The 26,452-nt window shown below is 46.1% G+C and overlaps 1 protein-coding gene across 5 annotated transcripts in view; it reads right to left on the reverse strand.

Moving 5' to 3' along the window:
• The window catches only part of LPIN2 (lipin 2), a 77,896-nt gene that overhangs the window by 27,830 nt on the left and 23,614 nt on the right, over window positions 1-26,452 (reverse strand). For 2 of the 5 annotated variants that reach the window (XM_061130870.1, XM_061130869.1), the window contains exon 2: window positions 6,860-7,060. In XM_061130870.1, coding sequence (XP_060986853.1) covers window positions 6,860-7,051 — 192 coding nt within the window. In that variant the 5' untranslated portion in view covers window positions 7,052-7,060. Of the gene's footprint in view, window positions 1-154; window positions 593-6,859; window positions 7,061-25,821; window positions 26,114-26,452 lie in introns of those variants that run through there. The other 3 variants (XM_061130867.1, XM_061130865.1, XM_061130868.1) reach the window with 3 other exon arrangements.

Here is a 26,452-nt window from a genome sequence, read left to right on the forward strand (position 1 = left end):
CAAACATGTTGCTTACTGTGGATAATGAAAGACATGGTGCTCACTGTTAGAGAAAGACGCTGCAATGAGATGAGCTCTGAGGCGCCAGGTTGGAATGGGGGGGGATGCTGCAAACCCCCAGTTCTTACAGGCAGGTACAGATATAGGTACTTACACACGTGAATCTTTCAGCTCTGCCGGCTGGGGAGCTACAGGCAATTGCACCTCAGACCAGTGAGTGTACCCAGCGACCAGATCTTTGTGTCCAGACACTGTTCTCCAATAAAAGAAACCAAAGCTCCCTTCAGTTCAGTCACTCAGTTGTGTCCGACTCTTTGTGACCTGATGGACTGCAGTATGCCAGGCTTCCCTGTCCATCACCAACTCCCGGAGTTTACTCAAACTCATGTCCATTGAGTCAGTGATGCCATCCAACCATCTCATCCTCTGTCGTCCCCTTCTCCTCCCGCCTTCAATCTTTCTCAGCATCAGAGTCTTTTCTTATAAGTCGGTTCTTTGCATCAGGTGGCCAAAATATTGGAGTTTCAGCTTCAGCATCAGTCCTTCCAATGAATATTCAGGACTGATTTCCTTTAGGATTGACTGGTTTGATCTCCTTGTAGTCCAAGGGACTCTTAAGAGTCTTCTCCAACACCAGAGTTCAAAAGCTCCCTTGGAGAAATAATAATAATTCCAGGGTTGAGTCAGGGAGAGTAGATTCTCCTAGAATATCTTTCAGTGCTGGAAAGTAACAAGGAAGTGCTCAAAAAATGATGGGAGTGTTTCAAAAGCACTCAGCTCGAAAGAGCTAACAATGGCTGAATCTGGGACGATCTTAGCAACTATAGAAATAATGATAATAATGTTTACGACCCATAGGGTAAAATTAATATCCATGAGTCCACACCAATCTAATAATTGAATAGCTAAGTAAACAAGAGAATAGCTGTTTGACAAAGTACACTTTCAATAAATAAGTGAAGCCAGAAGAATGGAAACAGAAAGTCACCACTTGGGAAACACCACAGCAATCACACACAGCAAAGTCTACCGTGTCCCCTAAAATTCCTGGTGAGAACATAATGAGAGACAGGATATGCGCACAGTCTCAAGACTTCTTCCCACAAATAATCTCGCAGCCACCACTCAACAGCAAGCAGAATTAACACCAGCAGCGAGGAGGGTGAGCCTCATGTGGTGCCATTCTCACCCAAAGGAGAAAGCATCAGAGAACTCAAACTGAGACAAGCTACACTGTAACTGTTCTGCACTCTAAGAAGCCAAGGTCACAAGGAAAGACAGGACTGCAGAGAGCCCAGGGCAACAGCAAGGAGGGATCCTGCAGCAGAGAAGAGACAGGAGCAGAAACACTGGTGAAGTGCTAGTAAGGTCTCCGTTGTTGTTTGTTGTTCAGCTGCTTACTCGTGTGCGCCTCTGCGATCCTGCAAACTGCAGCAGGCCAGGCTTCCCTGTCCTTCACCATATCCTGGAGTTTGCTCAGATTCACGTCCACCGAGTTGGTTACATTATCTAACCATCTTATCCTCTGTCTCCCCCTTCTCCTTTTGCCTCCGATCTGTCTCAGCATGAGGGTCTTTTCCAATAAGGTCTTTAGCTGATAGTTTATACTGATGTTGACTTCCTGGTTCTGATCATCGTACTACAGTCATGTGGAAAGTGAACACGAAGGGAAGAGGTTGGGTGAAGGGTATATGGAAACTTTAAAAACTGCACTTGCAACTTGTCTGTACATCTAAAATAAACTAAAAAATATGTCAAAACCATGAAACAAAGCCTGAGGCACCGTCACAGAGTGGAGGAGACTAAGAGCACAGGGCAGTGAAAGGCTCCGTGTCACGGTGACGGCTTCCCTGGTGGCTCAGAGTAAAGAATCCACCTGTAATGCGGGAGGCCTAGGTTCAACTCCCGAGTTGGGAAGATCCCCTGGAGATGGGAATGGCTTTCCACTCAGTATTCTTGCCTGGAGAATCCCAGGGACAGAGAAGCCTGGTGGGCTACAGTCCACAGGGTCACAAAGAGTCGGACACAACTGAGCGACTTTTATGGGTGCACGTGTGTTTAAACTTATCAAGTATGGCCTTTGAATACAGGAGGTTGGTGTGTTAATTATACACCTGTAAGAAAAGGATAACACTATAAAAAGAAATCAGAAAAATTGGCAACTAAGAAATGAATCCAAAATAAGTGAAAAACCTTATGTAAAAAATTCCCTACTTCAGAAATGTTAATGATTATTTTACAGAAAACTCATTTTTCTTTTCCTTGTTAAAACAAAGAGGAGCATGAAACAGTTTCCACAGGACAAGCATGAACCCTCACTCGCCTCCCAACTGGCCCTTCTCAATGCTTTCTATTACTGAGAACGTTTACTAAAAAAGCGGCATATGACAAGAACTTTAGCTCTCCTAAAACAAAATGCTGCAACAAGTTCCCGAGCCAAGAAAAAACATACTTTCAGACAAGTGTTTCAAGTTTTCTTTCATAATAAACTAGTTGAAGTCACATATGTATCTAGAGTCATGTAAGGCTTCTGAGGGCTTCCCTGGTGGCTCAGATGTTAAAGCGCCGCCTGTAATGCAGGGGACCTGGGTTCGATCCCTGGGTCAGGAAGATTCCCTGGAGAAGGAAATGGCAACCCACTCCAGTATTCTTGCCTGGAGAATCCCATGGACAGAGGAGCCTGGTGGGCTACACTCCATGGGGTCGCAAAGAGTCGGACACGACTGAGCAACTTCACTTTTCAAGGCTTCTGAAGCAGCGGAAATAACAGCAGCTTCTTCCCGAGTCATAGGAAGACTGTCTCCAATCAAAAAAGTTAGTGAGAACTGAAGAGAAGAAAAAAAATTTGCTCCATAATGCCAAATTTCAAGTGTCTCAGGATGACTTAATTTATTCAACTAGAGTCAGACATATAATTTAAATAACCCATGTTTGTTGACTGACTGCTATATAAAATTTGAAAGTTAAACTGAATAGGACAAATGAAATATTTAAAGTTATTCTATCTTAGATTAAAAAAAAATAACAGATTTAAACTAATACCATTCTTCAAAACACTCACTTTTGGAGGCCCCCCTTTTATCTGACGTACCTGGGGAATGGAAGAACGCTTCTGCAGGATGCATATTCAAAGTCTGCTTTAAAACCATTCTTAAACAGCTAACCCTTTGGTTTACATTTATGGTTCTTATTTTTAGGGATCAAATGTGACTCTTTTTGAGGGGGTGGGGTGCCACGCAGCATGCAGGATCCTAGGTCTTCCACCAGGGATTGGACCCTGACCCCTGGAAGTGAAAGCCTCGAGTCCCAGCCACCGGACCGCCAGGAATCCCCAAATGTGACATTTCTCAGTATGACGACGTACTTTGGTCTCTTGATTTGTCTCTAAATAGAGCTTGGTTCTTTCCAAAAATTAAATCTAACATCAAGATTGTGTCAATACTGAGAATACTTCAAGGAATATGCCATGAGTCCTTTAGGTCTCAAAGGAAAAAGACTAAAAATATTTTGAGAGATGGCACCAAGTTGGAATAAATGCTTCCCAAGGTGACTATTTTATTAAAGAGGACCCTCATTTTTCTTTGTTTTTTTATGTTTTTAATTTTTTAAAAAATTTATTTACTTCTATTTGGAGGATAATTGCTTTACAATATTGTGTTGGTTTCTGCCATACATCAGCATGAACCAGCCGTAAGCATCCATACGTCTTCTCCCTCTTGAACCTCCCTCCCACCCCATCCCACCATTGTAGGTTGTCACAGGGCACCAGTCTGAGCTTCCTGTATCACACATCAAACTCCCGCTGGCTATCTGTTTTACATATGGTAGTGTATATGTTTCCAAGCTCCTCTCCATTCGTCCCACCCTCTCCTTCCGCTTCTGTGTCCACTAGGAGAACCCTCATTTTGATGTGCCAATATTACTTTTAGTAAAGTCAAAGTCGCTTAATTGTGTCCAACTCTTTGTGACCCCAAGAATTCTGCAGGCCGGAATACTGGGGTGGGTAGCCGTTGCCTTCTCCACGGGATCTTCCCAACCCAGGGATTGAACCCATATCTCTGGCACTGCAGGCAGATTCTTTACCAGCTGAGCCACCAGGGAAGCCCAAGGAAGAAGTTTACTTCTAGTAAACTGATTTCTAAAACACTCATTTCCATATGGTCATATTTCCTACACTGTGCCTTTTGCTCAACACATATGACAGATGTTGAAACAGAACTAATCTTGGGAGATGCTGGCGGCAGTAGGCGCGTGTTTTGGCCACTCTCTGGGTGGGCATATATCTGTTCCCTTTGGAGATCCAGTTTCCTCTATTTCAGACCACCTATTTCCAGTGGCTACAGAGAGAAGAGGGGGTGCTGCTGCCCCAGCCAGGCCGATCAATACATTTCACCCGCTGCTGTGGTGACTGGGCCCCGAGATGTATGTGACCAAGTCTGACAGGGAGACCAACTCTGGTACTTCTGCAGAAAGGAGAGGCTGTCTTCCCACTGTGGCTGCCGAGTCGACAGAAGTCAGCCTGCATGTGTGGCAGCCACTGTGCGTTAGACAGACAGACACAAAGGGAGCAGGGCTGAAAGGTGAGGGGAGATGACTCTGGTGACACCTTCAGCGGCTCTAAGTCAAGTCCTGAGTATTTCAAATCCTCCTGGACTTCAGTTACACAGGCCAATATAATTCCTTTTTTGCCTAAGCTAGTGTGAGGTGGACTTTCATCATCCACGATGGAAACTGTCCTAATACATGGGGTTATTTACCTTTGATAAGCAATTAAATCATCAGTTTTGTGTTAAATCAACAAAATTAATATTTAAAAATATCAAGTACATCTTTATCTTCTGAAAGTAAACTCTTGAATTATGAAAAGTACAGGGAGTACTGTGTTCTATCAAGCAAAGAACATGGCAACGGCAGTGGAAAAATTATTATACTGCCTCTTCCCTTAAAAACCAGAGGTTTTAAGGTGGTTATGATCTCAAGTTCACTTCATAGGTGTCCCCATAATTGAAAATTGGGTTTTTAATTTAAAGTCAACTTCCCTGGTGGTTCAGTGGCTAAGACTCCCCACTTCCAATGCAGGGGCCACGGGTTGGATCCCTGGTCAGGGATCACATGTCATAACTAAGACCCAGCACAGCCAAATAAATAAATAACCTAAAATAATAAAATAAAATCAATAGACAGCTTTCCCTAATCCAAATGACCTAAAATAACAGAGTTTCTCCAAACTGCCAGTGTCTCAAGGCAGACATGGTTTTGGTTTTACCATCACAGGAATGCTATGCTTTGGTCAAACAGCCAAATTTCCTCCCAAATATATCCTTTGGGTCTCTGGGCTACCAAGGGAAGGAATAGGAAAGAACTTTTCTCTTTTCCTGGGCCTCATGGATAGACTTCTACTACAAGCTTGACGAGCTATTTACATAGCACAATGATGCATGCAGCTGCATAAAGAAACTGGATTACTATCTGAGAGGCACACAGCATGCAGGAACAGAGCCACTGTCTGCCCAGTCGCACTCACAGATGCACACAGGTGTACACACATCAGCCTGCAGGTTCCAGTTCGGAGGCCAGATGACTTGTCCAATCGTCTGACCAAAAACCCAGGTCATAGAGGGGAAGTGGAGGGCGGGAAGCCTTATGAGTCAATTTTACAAACAGATCCTTGCACAATTACCGGGAAATTCGAGTGCAGGAATGGTTGCTAATTCTCCCAAAGCTGATACAGTCTGAAAGCACACCAGATTACCATTACCAGAAAGTAAGAAAAAATTCCAGGGACGCCCAACTGTGGCTAAACATGCCTGCAGTGGAAAGTTTCCTAGTCCCTCAGGACATCGCCGCTTCTTGTGGTTTCTAAATCGGGACTCTGAACAGAGGCCGGCCCACACAAGCCCCACCACTCTGGTCCTCCAGTCTCTTTCCAAATAATATAAGTTCAATTAAGACAGGGAAATTTCTATTTTAAACAGTAAGATCACCTGTGTGATTAGCCAAAATCTGAAAAAAAAAAAGATGTCTGCAACTTAAGACACTGGTCCTCTGACATGTACTTCTGTAGATCTTTCACTGGGGTTGAAAATCCTGACAGAATCTCCTTATGCTGTTTAGGGCGACAATGTGGGACAGGAGTAGAAAGAAAATCACTACTATGTACCTGCGAAGCTTACTCTTAGCTCAGCTTTTTCTAACATGACTGACATCACTCAGATACCCTAACAGACCTCCCAAGTGCTCCCTAACCAGAAGGGAAAAGGATGTTAAAAAAAAAAAAAAGAAAGAAAAGAAAAAGGAAAACCAACACCTTCTTTTTGAAAGAAATCATCCCTAAAATAATAAAAGCCTGTGGATTTTCACTTCAGTCAGATTTGTGAAAAAGTCCTGGTATTTACAACAAGATTTTACAGCTTTGCAAAAAGAAATGTAGAACTTTGGCATTAATTAATTTCATTTAAACAAATATATTCCTGAGCACACCAACCTATTCTATCCAGTTGATCTGTAGGCATCACACTAAATATTTTCAAGTGCTGTATAAGGTAAAGGCATTTTTCTAAATACACCTGATTTCCCCATTTATAACTCTAGTTTGGGTTTGGATTTTCTAAGTTGCAACACACAGGATTATTAAAATGATTTTCACTTCTTTTCCCCCCAAGGCTTCCTATAGGAGGGCTTTGTGGATTTAGAAGCAAACTCAAACACAGTATGAAGGGTGGACTTCCCACACTGCTGTCTTCAGCTGCAGACAGGTTCTCAAAACAGAAGCACGCAGAGGTCCCGGGAGCTCACGGGAAGGGCTGACCCTGCTGCAGCCCACCTCCCAGGGGACAGACCACACATGACCTGCACTCACCACCTTCTCCTTGGACCTCAGGACCCCCAGCTTCCCGAAGCGCACGTGGAAGGGTGAGCACTGGTAGGAGCCATCCTGCTGTCGCACAACCACCACGTCGATGCAGCCGGACAGCGTGGCCTGGTTGATGCCCTTGTAGAGCTCCTTCACTGTGACGATCACCTGTCCCGCCAGCTGCCCCACATAATTCATGGTTTGAGACTAAAAGAGACAGAACAAATTGGATGAGATGTTAACACTGAGTTTGTGGATCTAATGACAATGGCAGAGAAAAAACTGCAGTGACTGCACAGCCCAGACTATTGTCAACCCTCTGCGTCATGCTGAAGTGGTGGCTACACACGTCCACGCATGGGCAGCCCCAGACCGTCCACTGTGGAACTGAGAGGCGGCCCAGCTGGGCATGCAGAAGTCCCCTTTCCTCTTTCAGCATCTCGGATCAAGCCTGCTACCACGAGGTGCTTCCCCCCAAAGTACAGAACCTGCAGGAACCACCAAAGAACCCCAACACCACTCAGCCCTCCTGCCCGAGACGGCTGGGTCCTGTGTGAAATGCATCCACTGAGGAAGAAGCCACGCATAACAGTGAGTGAAGATCACCCTCAAGAGGAAGCTCCTGTCGAGAACTGTGTGAGTGAGAGATTGGTTTTCTATAGAGTTAAGACTAAGGTTCAGAGACATGTTACCTTAAACAACTGGTGAGCAAGGCCGGGCTGAACGGATTTATAATAAACCCTTCAGAGCTTCCGCACAGCTCCAAAGAACACACTTTCACGTTCCACAAAGTTCAAAGCACAGAAAAGGGGTTTAATCCTGTTCCTTAACGACAATTCACTATTTAAATCAGGACCAGCAGACTGCAGAGTGTCCTCCAGGAAGGGTCAAAAAGGCGAGGGTGCCTGGCTGGGGCGCAGGGCAGCCGCTTCACCTGACCACAGGACGGGGGCTGGTGTCCCCAGCTCTGCCGTTAGCCCCTCTTTAGTGCTAAGATCGTCAAATTTCATTTCCGATGACCCACACAACCACAGTTCATCCATTAGACACTGGCTCTCCTAGCGGAGTGTCGAAGCACAACCGAGGAAAAGACCTTCCTGAGGAGGGGAACACAACCCTGACAAGAGACCCTCCCCGCCTCAACTTTCACCGAAGCAGAGACCCGACGGGCTCTTCTGCAGGGGGTTCACCATCAGCACGGCTGCCTAAACCTGGATCAAACGCTTTGATCTTGAGATCAAAGTTACAGGCTCAGAGAAGTCCCAGAGAGCACATTCTAGCTCGTAGGAAAGTCCAAAGCTGAACTGGAAGAACACACGCCCCGCCTGCACAAGCCCAGGACCCCCCAGCGCCCTTGCCGCAGAGATGCCCACGCGCTTCACAGGAGAGCCGGCGACTGGACCCCACTCACACACTCCTTCCTGCTCTCGCGCACAGCTATCAAGGCCGAGCTCCACATCATGGAGCCGAGCCACAACAGCGTCACCTGGAAAATGCCCTGAGTATTTTGAAGCCAGTGCCAGCAAGGCCCCAAAATACACCTGGCTTTTGGAGCTGGCTGTGGGGATGTAAACCAGCCGGGGAACTTACTACTGAGAACAGAATGCAGTGGCGGGCGTCCTTTACGAGGTGAACGCTAATAAAACAGTGACAAGTTAGTATGATTTCAGTTCTAGGATAACTGACTTGAGCTCGATAGTAAGGCCAAATGAAGCATGTATCAAGTGCTGGATAATGATTTCTTGAATGAATAAGGGAATGGACAAACAAATCATCACTAAAAGGGAATAAGAAAGCAAGAAACAGATGTGGAGCAGAAATAGTGTTTTATCAGAATATATCAACATCACATATTAAATTTTTAAACACTGATCTTTTTATGTTGTGGTAATTGAGGATTCACACACATGCAGTTCTAAGAAACAATATGAAGAGATCCCATGTATTCTTTGCCAGCCTCCCCCAGTGGTAACATATGGCAAAGTTCCAGTGCAGTTATCGTAATCGGGCGTTGACACCGACTCAGTTCAGACTGAGAACATCCCGTTATCACAAAAGTCTGTCTTGTGGGCCTTTTTGGTCACACACACCTGCTTTCCCTCTATCTGCTCTCCCTCCTTAATCCCTGACAACCACCAATCCGCTCTTCACTGCTGAGATTTTTGTCATTTTTAAGGAGGGTACAGAAATAGAATCACACAGTACCTAACATTTTGGGACTGCCTTTTCCCACTCACATCTCTATGGAGTCTCATCCAGGTTGATGCACGTACCAACAGCTTGTTCCTCTCTACTAATGCTGAGTATTTCATGGGAGTGGATACACCTCCTTCACTGGTTGAGGAACAGCTGAGCTATTTCAGATTTTTGGTTATCACAAAGAAAACTGCTTAAACATTCCTCTATGGGTTTGTGTGTGAAAACCAGTTCTCAGCTGACTGAGGAAAATGCCCAGGTTTGAGCTCTGGTTTCAATGGGATTCATCTGCTTAGTTTTTACAGATGCAGCCACCAGAGCTGCTGGCCCGTTATCCACTCCCTCCAGCCATGTCTGAGAGACGCAGTGTCTCTGAGTCCCTGACAGTACTTGGCACTGTCACTACTTTTTATTTTTTTAAATGATCACATTTATTTTTGCACTTTCACATTCTAGTTTTTAATATAATCATAATAATAGCAGATGATGTAATTACTTGTATGTGTGTTTATACCAGGATCCTCAGTCCATGGGACTTTTCAGGCAAGAATACTGGAGTGGGTTGCCATTTCCTGAGAAATGTCACTACTTTTTTATGACAGCCCTGATGACAGGTGTGTAGTGATACTGGTTTCAATTTGCATTTCCCTAATGGCTAATGATGCGGAAAATTAAATTTTTTGATATAAAAGAGAACTACAACTGATTTAGAGGAAAAGGGAATAAATATATTTTGTTCCTTGTTTTTGGGGTCATGGTGCATAATCTTTATATGTTAAGAATGTCTCCAAAAACAGAAGTGAAATAAAGTTTAGTCTGAAGCAGTTCATCTTTTCACTCTCTTTTAGTATTTTTCAGCAACCTAGAGCAGTTCATCAGAATTTTCATATTCTGTAGGTGATACATGTTCACAACACCCTCTTGGCCTGTCATGGCACATATGTTAAACCAACAGCACCCACATTATCAATCTTTGTATTATGCCTGACAGTAGCAATTTTAAAATGAGTTGTGTTACAAATCTAAAAAGAATTCATAACAAATCATACAGCCTTCTTAAAGAAACTGAAAAATAACTTGAGCATCTACATTCAGACATAAACGACCGCATTATAAACTAAATGTTTAATAAGCTTACATCAACTAGAGGACAGAGCCCATAATTAAACGCAACTATGTCTATTCAGGATGGTTTTAATTACCATGGGTAAAGGACGGGCTGCCATACAAGGAAGTCTATTGTGTAAACGCCAGTCGCTAAATGCAGAAAAACGCAGGCTGTTAAATGGTTGGGTTTCTCTCAGCAGATATAAAACAACCCCACCCATATCGTGAAGCTGGAGAACAGAGTAAAGGGAGGCCTGGTCCCAGCACATGGGGGATGAGGGGCCCCACCCACTCAGGCTGCAGAAAACGCTGGCAAGCCAGCAAGAAGCCCTCCTTAGGAACAGAGTTGGCCAGCACCTTGATCTTGGACTTGCCAGCCTTCAAAACCAGGAGAAATAAATCCCTGTTGTTTAAACTACCCAGCCTGTGGTCTTTTGTTACAGCAGCCTTAGCTGCGAACGACTCAAGTATCTTCTGCAGCATCACACGCTACCGGCTTTCCAATCCTGGATGCTTCCAGTGGACAGAGACTCACACCCCTTTCCCCAGGAGGCCCATCACAGACAGATGGCCCCGGCTGCTGTGTCCACAGAAGCCACACTGCACACGCCCCTCCCTCCTCTAACGGACCCCTCCACACACCAGGGAGTTCACTGCACAACCGCAATCAGGTCTCATCTCTTCTGAGCTAAGCATTCTTAGTCCTTAAAAGAAGCGAAATGACTGGGTTTACTTTCATTTTTGTAACAAACTGAAGAATTTACTTTCTTTAAATGGAAGATCCAAAACTAGACACTAGGGCAGGCACGGACAGGCCTGACTGATGTCCCGTCCACGCAGTGTGCAGTGCATTTGGGGCCAGGCAGCAGCACACTGCCCACGGCTGGCTTACATGTCGGTGGGCTCCCAAGACAGGGAAGGAGGCACTGACAGATCACTAACCAAAAATGGTTAGAAGTCAGCAGACAGTAACCAACTGAGACACTAACAGAAGCCAAACGGCCCTTCACACATAGAACTCAACAGACCAACAGCATGACGTTTTAGCTCACTATCAGACTCTGCTTATCAAACATTTTAAAGTAAACATACACTAGCATCTGGAATAATAGCTGGGAGGTTTCAAGATTCAATCATTTACCAAAAGTTTAAAGATTTTGCTGAGCAGCTTTTCCTGAGAATCAGAGAAACTAAAGTCAACCATCATGATGTGCAGTAAAGACTTACAAACAGGAAGGCATCAGTAGGTGGTTCAAACACAAATTCCCTCTGATAAAAACTGGCCCCAAACTATTTAGAAGTGACATGTTCAATCAAAAAATCACATTTATTAAGAAGAGTAACCTCACAGATACAAGTAGCTGTTAAAATATTACGATTTCTAAAATGTTATCAATACAAAAATGGATACACTGTAAACCACTCATACATAATCAAAACCTGTATTTTAAGTTTTAAGTGAAATGAAGTGAAAGTCACTCAGTCATTTCCGACTCTTTGTGACCCCATGGACTATACAGTCCATAGAATTCTCCAGGCCAGAATGCTGGAGTGGGTAGCCGTTCCCTTCTCCAGGGGATCTTCCCCACCCAGGGATTGAACCTCGGTCTCTCGCATTGCCGGCAGATTCTTTGCCATCTGAGCCACCAGGGAAGCCCAATAATGCTTGCTTTCATAATGCTGGGTACGATATTAGTAAGCTGGTACTACTAGTTGAAGCTGAAGCTTCAAAGAGCCAACTCATTGGAAAACACCCTGATGCTGCAAAAGATCGAGGGTAGAAGAAGGGTGTGACAGAGGATGAGATCGTTGGATGGCATCACCGACTCGATCCACATGAATCTGAGCAAGCTCTGGGAGATAGTGAAGGACAAGGAAGCCTGGAGTGCTGCAGTCCATGGGGTCGCAAAGAGTTGGATACGACTTATCAACTGAACAACAACAACTAGTTACTACCACTAACAAACACAATTGCAGTTGTTACATGTCTGTCACATGTCAGGTACTGTGTTAACCTGGACGTTATCTCATATAATCTTCACAACCACCCAGGACTTTGGTATCACACGAGGCAAGGAGGCTCAGCAATATTCAAGGTTGCTGCACTTCGTCGTCAGGCCGATAACCAAACTCAAGTCTGATTCTGGGGCCTATGTCCTCAACAGCATCTCTAAGTGACAGAACCGTTGTCTGTCACTGATGATAAACGCCTTGACAAAATCCCCAGATTTTTTGCTTTCCACAACGGGAGTATTATTTTCACATAATGCTACTCGACCCCACAAATAAGAGTGATCACAGAGTCCAGAGCCGCACTGGCTCTCCTGCCCACCTTGAGGGTTGACCACCCGCCAGCTGCTGGACGCCCCTCGGGTTAGGAAGTGTACATCCTGGGAGATCGCGAGGGACAGAGAAGAACAGCTTTTATCAGAGAACTTACCCTCAACATTGCAATCTCTGCTCACAGACATGAGGAATGTGCTAAGAGGGAACAGAACCTTCTAGAAACTTCAGGAAACAAACACCAACACACCATGACCTCGCCCAGTCCGGCTTCTAGCTATGCTCCAGGCAACCAAGCTTGCATTCTGCACTTGACATCTCTCAAGAACGTTCTCAAACACACATCTCCAAGGGGATCTGGGTCTCCCAGGGCAGACTCCTAAGTGAAGGCTGAGCCAGAGCATGCTGTGCTGTCTGCCTACCCCACCCTGCGGCTCTCCCGAGATCCGAGGGCTGCACTCCAGTCCCCACAGCCGTCCAAGGATTCCTGAGTCCTCCAAGGGGTCCATACATGGACCTGGAGGGGACCCCAGCCGGTGGGAACATCACTGCTCCGAAGGTGGGAGACAACAGGTGTCCACTGCAGCATCTTCTAGGCCCGGGAGGGCAGGGGCCCAAGCACCCAGGGGACGTGTTGTCCTCCAAAACTCAGTCAGGACACGACCCGGGGCCAGCAGATGCTCGGGACAGGGTCCCACTGAGACTCAAGGCAGCACCTCACTTGACACCTCTCTGTTTTGTCCCTTTCCCCATCAGAGCAGACTGCCAGTGGCTTCTTATTTTACAGTAGCTGCCTTTAATTCTCATTTTATGAACTCAGAGCAGGAAACAGCACCACGAGGAAAGGCCTTGACCTCAATGAGGAGAGCCCCTCAGATCCAGGGCCCCACAGAGCAGACAATCTGTGAGCCCCTCTGGCCTCCTGAAACCCCAAATCCAACAAGACAGGACACCTAAGCATCCCCACTACATGCACGCCCCCAGTGTCCCGTCCAGAGCACGGGGCCAGGGCCCCAAAGGGCAGGGGGCTCCCCCACACCCCCACACCAGGACCACAAGGCCCCGTGTGCAAGTCCACAGACCAAAACCCCAGGGTCCCCGGCAGACTGCCTGCATGCTGAGTCGTCCAGACGACTCTCCGTTATGATGGAAAAGGAGGGCCGTGAGAGCCTCGTGCGGGGAGGTCCCTCACAGACCAAGAACCATCCTGCAGGGTGTGACTCCTTCAAGGGAAATGTGACAGAGGACGTAATTTGCCCAGCAAAGCAGCCACCATCCTGGGCTGTGTCTGGGAAGACCTTCATACCGTTGGACAAAACCAAGACCGGCTTCATGCCAGGCACCAGAGTGAGGCCTTGTGACCTAAGTCCTGTGCTATTTCCCCCAGAATCCTGGGTCCAGCAAGAGAAAGCAGCATAAACACTGTCTTCATTTACAGAAGACCTTGTGATCACGCGGTCTTGGTGACTGAGGAAGATTAGACAAGAAAGAAAAAAAACCTGCAGGGGAGAGTAAGGAAAGGCTACAGGAGGCAGAACGTATTTGTTTTTGGGGTGAAAATGTCATCGGGGTTTACCAGGCCAAGCAAAGGGGGTTCCCGGGGACAGTGACTGGGAGGGTGTGGGGAGCCTGAGGCAAAGGGGAGGTGATGCAAGGCCTCGGACCCGCCCTTGGGCATCGGGCAGGCCAGGATCAATGCATGCGTGGGGAAGCTCTCATGGTCCATTCGAGCAGAAGAGACACAGAGGGGACAGACAGGCAGCAGGACCAGCGGCAGACCCCAGGCAGGCATGAGGTGAGGAGCACGCCACAAATTCCAGGCAGGGCTAGAAACACATCTGGCACCTCGCTGGGCTTCAGCCAATATTGTTTCAGTGAGTGAACAAATCAACTTAGAGAGGGAAGCAGAAAGGACAGACTTGGTGGGGAACTTTCTAGCACAGCTGAACCTCAAGAATTTTACTTATTACATTGGCTCAAAATTTTGCGTACTGAGCAGTTTCTGAAAACACAAAATTTCCTGAATTTTAAACAAAATTTCATAACTGATTATGAAGATGAGCCAGGTAAGGCAAGCAGAGCCGAGCCCCTCGGATGCTAGACGACAGGGTTCTGGACTCTTCCTGAGCCTGGTGTCTGGACGTGGAAGGGTCCTTCTGGAGGGACCCAGATTTAGGAAGAGTGCGGTATTCTTTGGGCCCCAGTATTCTTTGGGGGTTCTAGTCAGTTTCCTGTAGGTTACGAGCCTGTCAGCTGTTTTTCTAAAAAGGAGCAACTCCATCACTTTCACCATCTGAAGGCAGCCAGGTCCCAGCTTCGTGTCTCCAACGATCACACTGCAGCTCGGGGCTTCTCCAGGAGTGGTCCTTGGACTGTCTGCAACAGACTCAAGTTAAGGAGGACAGAACGCAGACTCCTAAGTCCCAGTGCAGACATAAAGCCAGACGTGGGCCCCTAAGGACCCGTGACTTCTAGGGACTTCCAGTACTCACGGCAGGTGCTTTCTCCTCCCAACCCGATGAGGCGAGTTCAGGAAACCAGGCTGCTCTGGGCTACAGTCTATACTGTCCTCCAGGCACACCTATCACCTAGAGGTTGGATCCAGACTCCACAAACTCTGAATTGCGTACATTTCAGTGAACAAACAGCTGACCTGATCAGCTTATAGGACTTGGCAGTCTAGGACGAAGAGCTGTGGCTCTGTCAAAAATCATGTATAAAAAAAAACAGGCCTGGGCAGATTGCTTTCCTAGGGGTTCATCCCCTAATCACAACCCAGCATACTACTCAAATCAGCCTTCAGGATATGTCAGAAGAGAGAATTTTCCAAACAGTATTCTGTTTTGGAATTGAACAGATACACGATGCACTGGTGAGCTCAGAAGGTAATACAACAGGGTGCTGGGATCACAACGCTCTCATCTCTAATCCTGTAATGAGGGACCCAGGCCTTGGTTGGCATCAGCTGGCTGACGCATTGGGGAGACACTTGACTCAAACTAGGCTTAACAGATATTCCTGAAGTGTGGTGGAGCCAAGCCACCAGAAATGGCAGAGTGAGCCCCCTGAGCGCTCACCCGGGGGGCCACCAGGGTCCACAGCCCGAGGTCCTGCCCTTCCATCATCTCTCTGAATGACCAATGGTCACAGTTTTCTTTGTTTCCTTGAAACAAAGGGGTCCACAGCCCGAGGTCCTGCCCTTCCATCATCTCTCTGAATGACCAGTGGTCACAGTTTTCTTTGTTTCCTTGACTTGCTCAGAGTCCATTTCCGATGTCCGTTCACAAAAGATTTATACACAGATAGGCTGGTACCAACCCTGACTTGATAAAGCCACCCTGAGCCTTCTATCACCTCCCCCCACCCCCAGAAAACACCCTGGGAAGAAAATTAGCAAGAAAACATCCTCAGTGTAACCTAGAGAAAGTTTCTACTGAACAACTCAGACTTCTTTTTTTTTTTTTTTTTTTAATGAAAGGACAGGAAACTGCCTTAAGCTTAGCCACCAAGGCTGGTTAGTTGATAAATCGAGGTTTTGAACCTGTCACAACACACTTTCTTTAAGGAAGTTTGGAAGCACAGATTTCTGCTCACTGGGCTCACTTCTCTATGAACTCACCACACTCACTATCTACAAAGTAGATGAAGATTATCTTGGGCTGAGTGAGGTTCAAAAGGGGGAAGACACTTTGCCACCATCGCAATAGCGCTCTTTCCTGAGGGGAGGCCTACGTTCTATCAACTGTTTGTGCCAGCCCTTCACAGGGACAACTGAAGGTGTCCTCTATTTCATCTTCAAAACCTATCACTTCCCCACCCTCGACCCTCAGCAGCAGCCCAGGAACTTTCAAGGCAACCTTTCAAAATCCAACACCAGTTTCCTTCTCAATCCTTCAACTACTCTGGCTGTTGATCTAATATTTTATTTGAAGAGCAAGGATGTTTTAGGCCTCTTGGATGAGAAGGAGATGGGGACAAATAAAGCCTGTCCACAACAGAATGTGAACCCCCAGAGCACAGTGGAAAAGAAGAAACAAAGAGCTGGATGAGAATGGTCAGGCAGGAGGCGGCGTGAGGCCAGGGGGGCCCTGGGCAGCTGCCCTTCCCCTCACAGCCGGCGAGCCCTGCCCACGAGCTCACTGTCCAGACCACCTTCAGACCCTCAGCTCCGACCAAGAGAAGTGTTACCACTTCACCACTGCCCCAGAGCGTGGCACGGTGGCTCAGGGCAGGAGGTCACTAAGAAGTGTTTCTGGGTCAAGGAATGGATGGAGCAACGGATGGACGATGGTGAGGCCTGGGGACCAGAACAACACGGGAAGGGAGGAGGAGCACACTCCACTGCAACTGACCAGAGAAACCAAGGAGGCAGGGAAGGCACTGTATGTGTAACTCTGTATGTATTTAACACATGCATGTGTTCTTCAAAAATGCCAACAGTGGAGGCCAATCATCCTTCCACAAGCCATGCTCAGATATTTAGAAATCAATGCTTTTCTCTCGATGCTGCTGAAGATCTCAGAGAAAACGCCTGCATAGATCTAGTCTGTGTGGGTTACAGTTAATGACACCCGCCTCCGACGGGTGAACCTAAAAATACCCCCATGAGAACAAAGCGCATCCGTGCAGATCTGCAGGTCCCGGTGCAGAGCACCCAGCCCACAGCCTGGGGGGAAGTCAGGTACTGGGCAAGACGGTCACAGAAAGCAGGTGACAAAGGACACACTTAGCTCATCGTTTTCTACCAGACAGACCGTTTCCGGGAAAGCGCCCAACACCACAAGGTGCAGCCGTCACGGTAAACGGCTGGTCACAGAAGTTTCATTTTCCTGAGGCTCGGCAACGTACCCGGGGCATTCATTTCCTTCAAGAGAACTGCCAACAGAGCAAGGGGAGCTAAGATCTCCTGTAGAAGGAAGTGGCAACCTACCCCGGCGTTCTTGCCTGGAGAACCCCATGGACAGAGGAGCCTGGCGGGCTACAGTCCCTGGGGTGGCAGAGAGTCAAATACCATTGAGCGACTGCGCACACAAGGGGAACTACAAGCTCAACCTGACACCCATCCTTAGACTCTACGTAATAAAATCAGCGGCAAGCAGCTCATGAGGACAAGGAGGCCCCGAGGACTCTCCTCAACCTTCACACCTCCCCCTGACCACATCTGCTTCAAACCAGCAGCTCTAGAAACTGACGGTTCTCATTCCTGCATCTCTCCTCACCACTTTTCCCTTTACTCCTCAAACCTCAAAGCAACCAAGCTTTCTGGCAACTAGTCCTCTCTTCCTGTCACGGGTAAAATATGGCCAGCTCTCATCTACCTGTACCTGAGGTGAGAGATCAGAATGTCACCAGAGTTGAGAGAGAAGTATGGAAGTAAAATCATTAAGATATGTGCTGAGTTTAAGATTCTGTTTATAATTAATCATGAAAGGTATCAGTCAACCCTTGTATAATGGTTATACCTATCAATACATGAAAAATAGCTAAATGTTTATGCCAACTCTGCTATGAAATATAGCTGTACTTTGAACTATTCAAAATAGATTTAAAAAGGTGCACTTTGCAAGGAGTAAAATTAACCCTTTCAGAGTATACAATTTTAACCATGCAACCACGAAGAAGTCACTACAATCAAGAAAATCAAGACACAGAACTACACTGCTGCCTCAAATGCCCCCATGCTCTTTCACATCCCATCCTTTTACCCCACCCCAAGCCAACCACTGACCTGTTCTCTGTCCCTATTATCTTGGCTTTTCCAGAATGTTTTATCGCTGGAGCCATTGAGTACATGCCCTTCGGACTACAGCTTCCTCCACTTAGCATCATGTATTGAGACTGACTAATATTCTTGCAGGGGTCAGCAGTTTATTCCTCGCTGTTGAGTAGTATCCCGCTGTGTGGATGTCTTAAAGTTTGTTTATCCATCCAGCAGTTGAGAAACTCTGGGTTGTTTCCAGTTTGGGGAGACTACGAACAAATGAAGCTACTAGAACTGTGAACAGGTTTTGGTGTGAACATAATTTCGCTTCCCTTGGGTAAATACTTAGGAGTGGTATTGTTTCAAAGATACCTTCGGTGCACTGAGGGGAGTCTGCTAATAAAATAAATCCCTCCATAAATCATTTAACAAAGTGGTAATAATTTAACCGTTTAATGAATTAGGGTTTTCATCCATATGTATGAGTTACTTAGATTCACTTACACTGGTAAAAATTGAAATTCTTCATTTGTTTGTGACCTAACGTTCTGAACTATGCACATCCTTAAGAAACCACACATAACATAAGCTACAATTCAGCGTTCTTCCTCATGCTGGCCGTGGGGAAGCGATCAGGTGAAGGGGAGGGGCACTGACATTTACCCTTCCAATCGCCACTTAACACACCTCCTCTCACTGAACTCTCACGGGGAGGTCAGGTAGTGCTACATGCGTTCTACTAGCAAGACATGGGGCTTAGAAAAAAATACGCAACGTACCTGAAGTCAAACCATGACGCAGTGACAGCACAGACGACAGCTCAGGTTTGTCTGCCTCAGGTGCCCAGGCTCCTGTATCCTGGGGCCACAAGCTCCCAAGCACAACAATGCCAAGTGTACGTAATGTTCAGGGCTATGCACAAGGAGGAACTTCACAAGTGCTTTGAGAAGTTCTGCCCATGCTATGTGAAAAATGCTAAAGCTTTTTATTAGAAGTGGCCTTAAAGATCTGATTACATTATGATCATAAATCTACATTTAAGGAACATGTACTCACCCTAAAATTTCCTAGCTAAGGAAAAAACTTTGTGGCTAACCTGTTTTGGTGGTCATCACTGATAACTATAAGCAACTGAAAATGAAGCAGGAAAACTGTCTGGCTTGCTTTCACACAACCTTAGCAAGTTTCTTTATAAACCATATGTGGCAATCTCAGTGATGACCATCACTTTAGTCCAGATGTTGGCAGGACACAATTTCCTTTCAAACACCTGACTATCTGAAGTTCTTTACTCACGGACCTAGAAGTCAGAAAGTGACATCAGGAATCTTCTGCAGATGCAATTACAGCTGTGAGATGGGAACAAATGAACATATTATTGGAGTTTGGAGGTCTATCGAAAGACATGTTAAACTTAATTCGTCTTCCTTTCATGGCTTCACAGAACCTTAATATTGCAGATAAAGCAAGTTCAAATTTTCAACGTGTCCCAATGCATTAATATCCGAGTTGAAAGGCACTCCGCTTGCATCACACGGTACCTGGTTAAGTTCAGGGGGAAACAAGGCAGATGAACAACCCCAGCGAGATTTGAAGGTCACTCACTGCAACCACTTAACTGATTTCACAGCTACTAACCTGACAAGCACATGGAGGCCTGAAGTCCACAACCCAAATAACCCAAACATCCTCAACCCAAACAACCCCTCCCTGAAGGGTTTATCTTCATGAAGTCTGACAGAGACAATACCTGCTTTAGAAAGCAAGTTGCACTTTAGAAAAAGAATGCAGAGAGCCTTACCAAAAAGAAAACCAAGGATTAGGACAAATCTGGCTTTAGTGAAATTTAGGGCAACTATCATTTGTTTGTGGGGTCTGTATGTTTATTAACATACACTCAGGCCACCAGACATTTCCCTCAGGTGTGCTCAGGTTCTCCGATAAAGTTCTGTTAAGAACATGAGCCGTGAAACCAGACCTATTTCTACTCCACTACAAGAACCTGGGATGTCCACTCCTAGGAGATTGAGATCCCTTAAGTTACAAGGGCTAAGAGTGGCATAAAAACTGTTCAGAGTAAGAAGAAGTGACGACTAAGCCAGGATGGGAAATGACGATTTATGCAACTGAAGACCGTCTATCAGTGGCAAGTACTCGAAGCCACAAGAGCCTTCGGGTCCATACGTGCCCACAGATTCGTATCCTGGAGTCTGAGTCATCATTACACCTGGGAGGCTTCTAAAAATACAGTTTACTAGAAAGAAGGCTAACACCAACCCTTGGACAGGCATCGGAAGTCTCCATGGACAGAGGCACAAATACAGACATGCTTATGCCTGGGCCAGAACAGGTGTTTAACATCCTCGCTCTTTCTGCGATCCACAACCAAGGACGTGAGAAGCAATAAGCAAACAAGAGCCCAGGTCCTGGTTGCTAAATACCGCCCTTCAGTACAAGGTCCAGGGTCAGGGCATCTCATGGTGCCAGAAAGTAGGAATCGTGGGCTCAAAATCACAGCCGTAGGGGTGTATTAAGGGAACACAGGAGCCAAAGTGAAAAAGCACCCACAACAACAAAATCTGATGGGTTATAACCTGCAGAGTATTCTCGAGGCCACACTGATGTTAAGTCAAAAGTAGGAAGGAGGAACAGATTTCTCTTAAAGAGGAATTCCAATGAAGAAATAGAGAATGAGGGGAATAAAAGACCATCACAAGCACATCACAGTCCCCATGAAGACAATGGACATGAAACAAGGTGTCCACAGGCTCTCAAACTATCTTCCTCATGATTCATACTCATCACCAAAGGAAACAGTAACTTTACAGCAGAGAAGCCTGGCAGACGCCACCTTCATGAAGTAGGGACCTCAATGAAGTGGGGAAACTCGACAGAACAAAACCACCAACACCAGGGACCTCGTATGACGGCTGTGCTCTTTTTGCCAAAACACAAGCGCTCCATCCAATGAGGAGACGCCACCAGACCACTCCGACTGAGGGGGGCTCCACAAAGTCCCTGATCAGTACTCCCCGCAGGAGCTAAGGTCAGGAAAGGAGAGACTAAGGGCGACAGTGACCGGAAAGATGACAGACGTGACAACTAAACCCAACTCTGCGCTGGATCCTCCAACAGAAAAGACCTTCAGCGGGAAAACTTGACTCAAGTCTGTAGTTTTGAACACAAAACAATTCCTGGGCTCCACTGCCCCCTCAATTCTGATTCTGTCTCTCTGGGAAATCTGTATTCCACAATTAGGGCTCCGCAGGGATTCTGATGGCCATCAGACTCGGAATCACCAAGGAGCCCTGAAGAATCCTGATGGCCAGACCGCTCTGGGTGACGGGGACAAGTGAGCTAAACGGCAGCTTGCCAAGCTGTGTCTGACGACCGCAAGCAGGGGAGTCAGAGCCCGGGGAGGGACACACCCAGGGGTGCATCAGTCCTGCCTCATGTCCCTGAAGGAATGACTTTCCTAACATAATCTCAGTCTTCGGACTGAGTGTCTGTCATGGTCATGCCTTCATTCTTTCTTGGAACATGAAAGAAAGATGACAAAGGGCTTTTTACAATCTCAGCCCCTGCCCCCTTGACCCGCCTGAACTCAGTCTGGCTACTTGCAGATCACAGAGTTCAGATGAGTTCCAGAGAGTGAGTGACACCAGAGACAATACAGTCCCCCACTCCTACCCTCCAGCTCTCCCAGGGGCCACTTCAGGCACGTTTCTGATGAAGGTCTTTTCTACACAGATGGGGCTGCAGCCAAGACATTACACCGAGGGCACATTGAGTTCTAGGGTGATGTCATCACACACTTGAACTGACATCCAACAATATTTCCAACCAATTCCTAAGGTATTGAAAAATACCTTCCCTAAGTGTCCTAAATTTGGGGCTTCCCAGATGGCGCACTGGTAAAGAATCCGCTTGTCAATGCAGGAGACACAGGAGATGCTAATTCAATCCCAGGGTCGGGAAGATCCCCTGGAGGAGGGCATGGTAACCCACTCTAGTATTCTTGCCTGGACAATCCCATGGACAGAGGAGCCTTGCAGGCTACAGCCCATGGGGCCGCAGAGTCAGACACAAGAGAGCAACTGAGACAAATGTCCTAAGTTAAAGAAAGCGAGAGCCTCAGACAATGCTTCTAGGTTAGGCAACAGGCTTCAAAGAAGAGAGAGAGAAAAAAAAAAAAAAGGAAATATGTATGTTTATAACAAGCAGCAAAACAGCATCAACAACAAAAAATTTCCCTACTTTCAATGAGATAATATATGCAAGAATGACTAGAATATGGGTCTAATATTTTCTTTGGTGGAACAGGCTTGGTTTTCAATGTGTACTACCTAAGATGTGAGTATAAAACACAAACTATAGACAAAGATAAGCATTTTGCCAAGAAAGCTAAGGTTTTTATTCAGATCCCTTCAGGGAGCTGTGTCCCATCCCTCTAGACTGGCCCAATACCTGGCTAAGACACGTGATGGGATTCGGACCAGACCTGCAGTCCTGGGCTCACCCAGGCTGATGGGGAGAATAGACCAGCTCACAGGACCGAGCATCAGGCAAACCAAATGAGGTGACCATCTGGAGGAAATCTGTCTAGCTGTGTTACTTAAAGCAGCAAACAATTCAAACACATTAGTAACAGCAAACAAACTTGTGAGCACCTAGAGGATTCAGTGTGGCACCATAAATATTTGCTGAATGAAGAGGATTGTTGTTAAGTTAGGGGTTCAGTCATGCACTGGACAACAGTACCTGTGAGCCACCTCCAAGCCTCTCCTATTGAAAAACAGATGGGCGCATAAATACAGAAATGGGTAATAAATAACCTTCAAACAGCCTACACATACTTCTGGCCACAGCCTCTAAGAGCTACCTCGCCCCTAAATTCCTGAGCTCATCTGTATCAGGTTGAGGCAATCAAGTCATGAAAACAAAAATTCTTGGGGAGTGTGCTCCCCCAAACTCCATAACTAATAACATCACATTTCTGTGAGGGTAAGAAATTCTACTCAACTAATTATTTAATTAGTGTTGTGACCACGGTCCTCCCCCCTACCCCGAGGGCAGTGTTTGGTTTTGGCCCCATTCAGCAGGGTGGTTCCAGGATTTGGGCAGCCAGGAGTGATGTCAGATGTAAGGTGGGGTGGTGCTGTCTCTTCTTCACCCAACCCATGCAAAGTACAAGCCCCGCCTACAGGGTGACTTGCTGTCTCCCACCTCTCTTTAAGTTGCCACTTGTTTATGTTACTGCACCTTACTGTAAATATAAACATACAAAATTCTATCTGAAAAGCTTTTTGGACTCAACCAGGCCCTTTGATAAAGACCACAGAGGAGCCAGGAAAGGGCTGCACTGCCCCAAGGGGGACTTCCTTCTTCCCTGAGCAGGTCTCAAAACCTCTGTTGAGCTTTCATTTCTAGTAAGAATGGCCAAATGCCGCCCACGGCCCCTTCCAGCTCTAACCCACAGGACTCAGTTCTAGAAGCATTTCTTAGGATTACAAGTTTGGCTAAGAACTCTTGTAGTACATGCTTGTGTGGTAAGTCAGTTTAGTTGTGTCTGACTCTTTTAGACCCCACGGACTGTATCCTGCCAAGCTCTTCTGTCCACGGGAGTCTCCAGGCAAGAATACTGGAGTGGGTTGCTGTGCCCTCCTCCAGGGGACCTTCCTGACCCAGACGTCTCTTGTGGCTCCTCTTTACCACTAGCACCACTTGGGAGTACATTCTGCCCTAATTTAAAAGATGCAAATCGAAGTAATTTAAAATAAGTGGGGGAAAAAAGGCTAGCATATAATTTTGGAACTTCAACGTTATTTGAATATGAAACATCTTGGCCTTTTCCACACCAAATAAAGGAAAATAGCTTAATCTGTTTAAAAATTATAGAAATATGAGATTTTTAAAAAATTTCCCAATTTCTAACAAAGCACAGACGTTTCTTCATGGTTTTTTAAATTATGACATTTTTACATCCACATTCCAAACATGCAAAGTCATCTCCTTTATGATGGAGACTTTCACCCTCCAAGAGGAGGTGTGCCCGGAAGGCACCTGACAAGCGAGGAGCGTCGGGGTCACTGAGGGCCTGGACCCTGACTGAGATTCTCCCTGGCCCTCGCCCCCCCACACCCAGGTTCCAAAGTCTCCTACAAAATCCATGCAGCTCAACAAGCAGATAGCAATCCCGTGTCCCCAACACGAGCCACTCAGAAAACTCAAGTTTCTCTTGGGGCCGGGAGGTGACTCCCGGGACTTCAATGTTCCAGCATTAACACGGAAAGAAACTTTTGTCAGGGCACTCCCAACACCCACCGCCCGCGTTCTGGGAGACGCGGCAGCCGGAAACACCGGAACTACTTCCTGTGAGAAGAGGCGGGCGCGTGAGGCGCTCCTTGTTGAAAGAACGCTTACTAAATTAAATCATCGTCAGCATGTTCACCGTTCTCCCTCCGACCTTAACAGCAGACGTGCAGGAATCCGTATACACTCATGTGTGTGTTAGTCGCTCAGTCGTGTCTGACTCTGCGATCCCGTGGACTGTAGGCCATCAAGCTCCTCTGTCCATGGAATTCATTAAATTGAAATTTCACAAGGAAATGACCTCTCTCCGAGGCTGGACTTCCATTCCCAGTCAGACCACGTCCCGCCCCATCAGTTGCGGAGACCCCACAGTGAGTACACATCGACCAACAGGTCCCCAAGCAAAAAGCACACAAAAGCGCAACATTTTAAAGGTGACAAAAATCTGTACAACTTTAAAATCAGTCTGATTACAAGCCATGGATTCTAGAAACTGTAATTTTTATTTTACATGTTTTCATAAAAATGTACACCCTCAATTTTCTAAAAACCACCTTTACCTCATCGAATTTACTTCAGATTATTTTTACAGCAAGAGGTTCCATAGGTAAATTATGTTGTCCTTAATTCATCTGTTTCCTAATGCAGACTTCTAAAACTTACACTTTATGTGACCTGTCTTATTTTACATATCATAAGAAGAGAGGAAATTTTAGATGATAAAACTCACACAATTTACATTTCCCCCACATATTTCAATATTAGGAACTTTTTGCTTGCAATCAAAGAAGAAAAAAAAGACTCCTGTTGCTCCTCTCTGTCATAGATAAAATAAGATGCCAGTTTCAGAACATGTTTTCAAAACAAATTTGTCTAGGACCAAAAAAAAACTACAAGACAAACAAATCCATAGAAAAAGATGACATTTATGGCTAAAGTCTGAAAGACAGAGTGGAAAAAAAAGCGTAAAACTCTTCAATGATTTTTATTCCTCAACTACTACATAGATGCAAAGAGAATGTGAAACCAGATACATTGCATGTGAAACCTAGTTTCAGAAAAATTCCCAGTTTACAGCAGCAGTTTCATTTTTTTCTAGGCATAAAGTTATTATTCGTTCAATAATAAATAGAGAAGGGTAGAAAGATGGTGTAGAGTGAGGGCCGGAGAGCAGGCAGGCAAAGATTTCTGTTGACTACAACTCAGTTCAAATTCTTAGTATGAAATTCATTCTGACGCTACATCCTTCAAAGAAAGGCATCACTGCTTTCCGTGGTGGGCGCCCTGTCCCGCCCTCTTCTTGCAGCAGGTTCCAGGTTGGGGTCGGGGGGAGGGGGGGGGGCGCGGTGTGCTGGTGGATGTCACTCACCAGGATGCCAGCAGGGGCCTTTCCATGGTAAACACCTTCAGGAACCTTCTCCTCCTCATCTTCACTGTCTTCATCTAAGTAAAACATCTTAAAACTGAACTAGTTCAGCAGCAGCATGTCTTTTTTCAGAGATGAAGCCACGCTTATAAGTTATCAAAACAGAAAGCTGTTCTGCTGACAAACTGAGGGCAAACTGTTTGCCGACACAGTAATATGGTTAAAACTGAAAGGAAATGGTTCTTAAAAAAAAAAAAAAAGGCAATACAGGCATGACTTTACCAGTGAGATTTGCTGAAAACGCCTCAACCCCATCCCTCTGGAGGAGATAAGCAGGGGCATGGGGCGGGCTGCGCCGGGTGTTTACACTGATAGGTACCAAGTCCTGCCCGGGCACAGGGGCCTCACTGCCCTTCCATCACACAGGACACGGATTGAGTTAATGATTCCCCAGATCAATCACATCCTCACTTTTAGAAATAAAAGTAACCACACATACAGAAAAGTCATCTTCAATAAATTAATCATGCAAGGGGAAACAGTTCACCTGTTTTCTAAGCAACAAAGACAGTCTTTAGAACTCAGTCACTGAAATGTTTTACTCTGTCATACTGGAATGACCCAGTGTATTTTT

The sequence above is a fragment of the Dama dama genome, chromosome 27 (genome assembly GCF_033118175.1).
Source record: "Dama dama isolate Ldn47 chromosome 27, ASM3311817v1, whole genome shotgun sequence".
Lineage (NCBI taxonomy): Eukaryota > Metazoa > Chordata > Mammalia > Artiodactyla > Cervidae > Dama > Dama dama.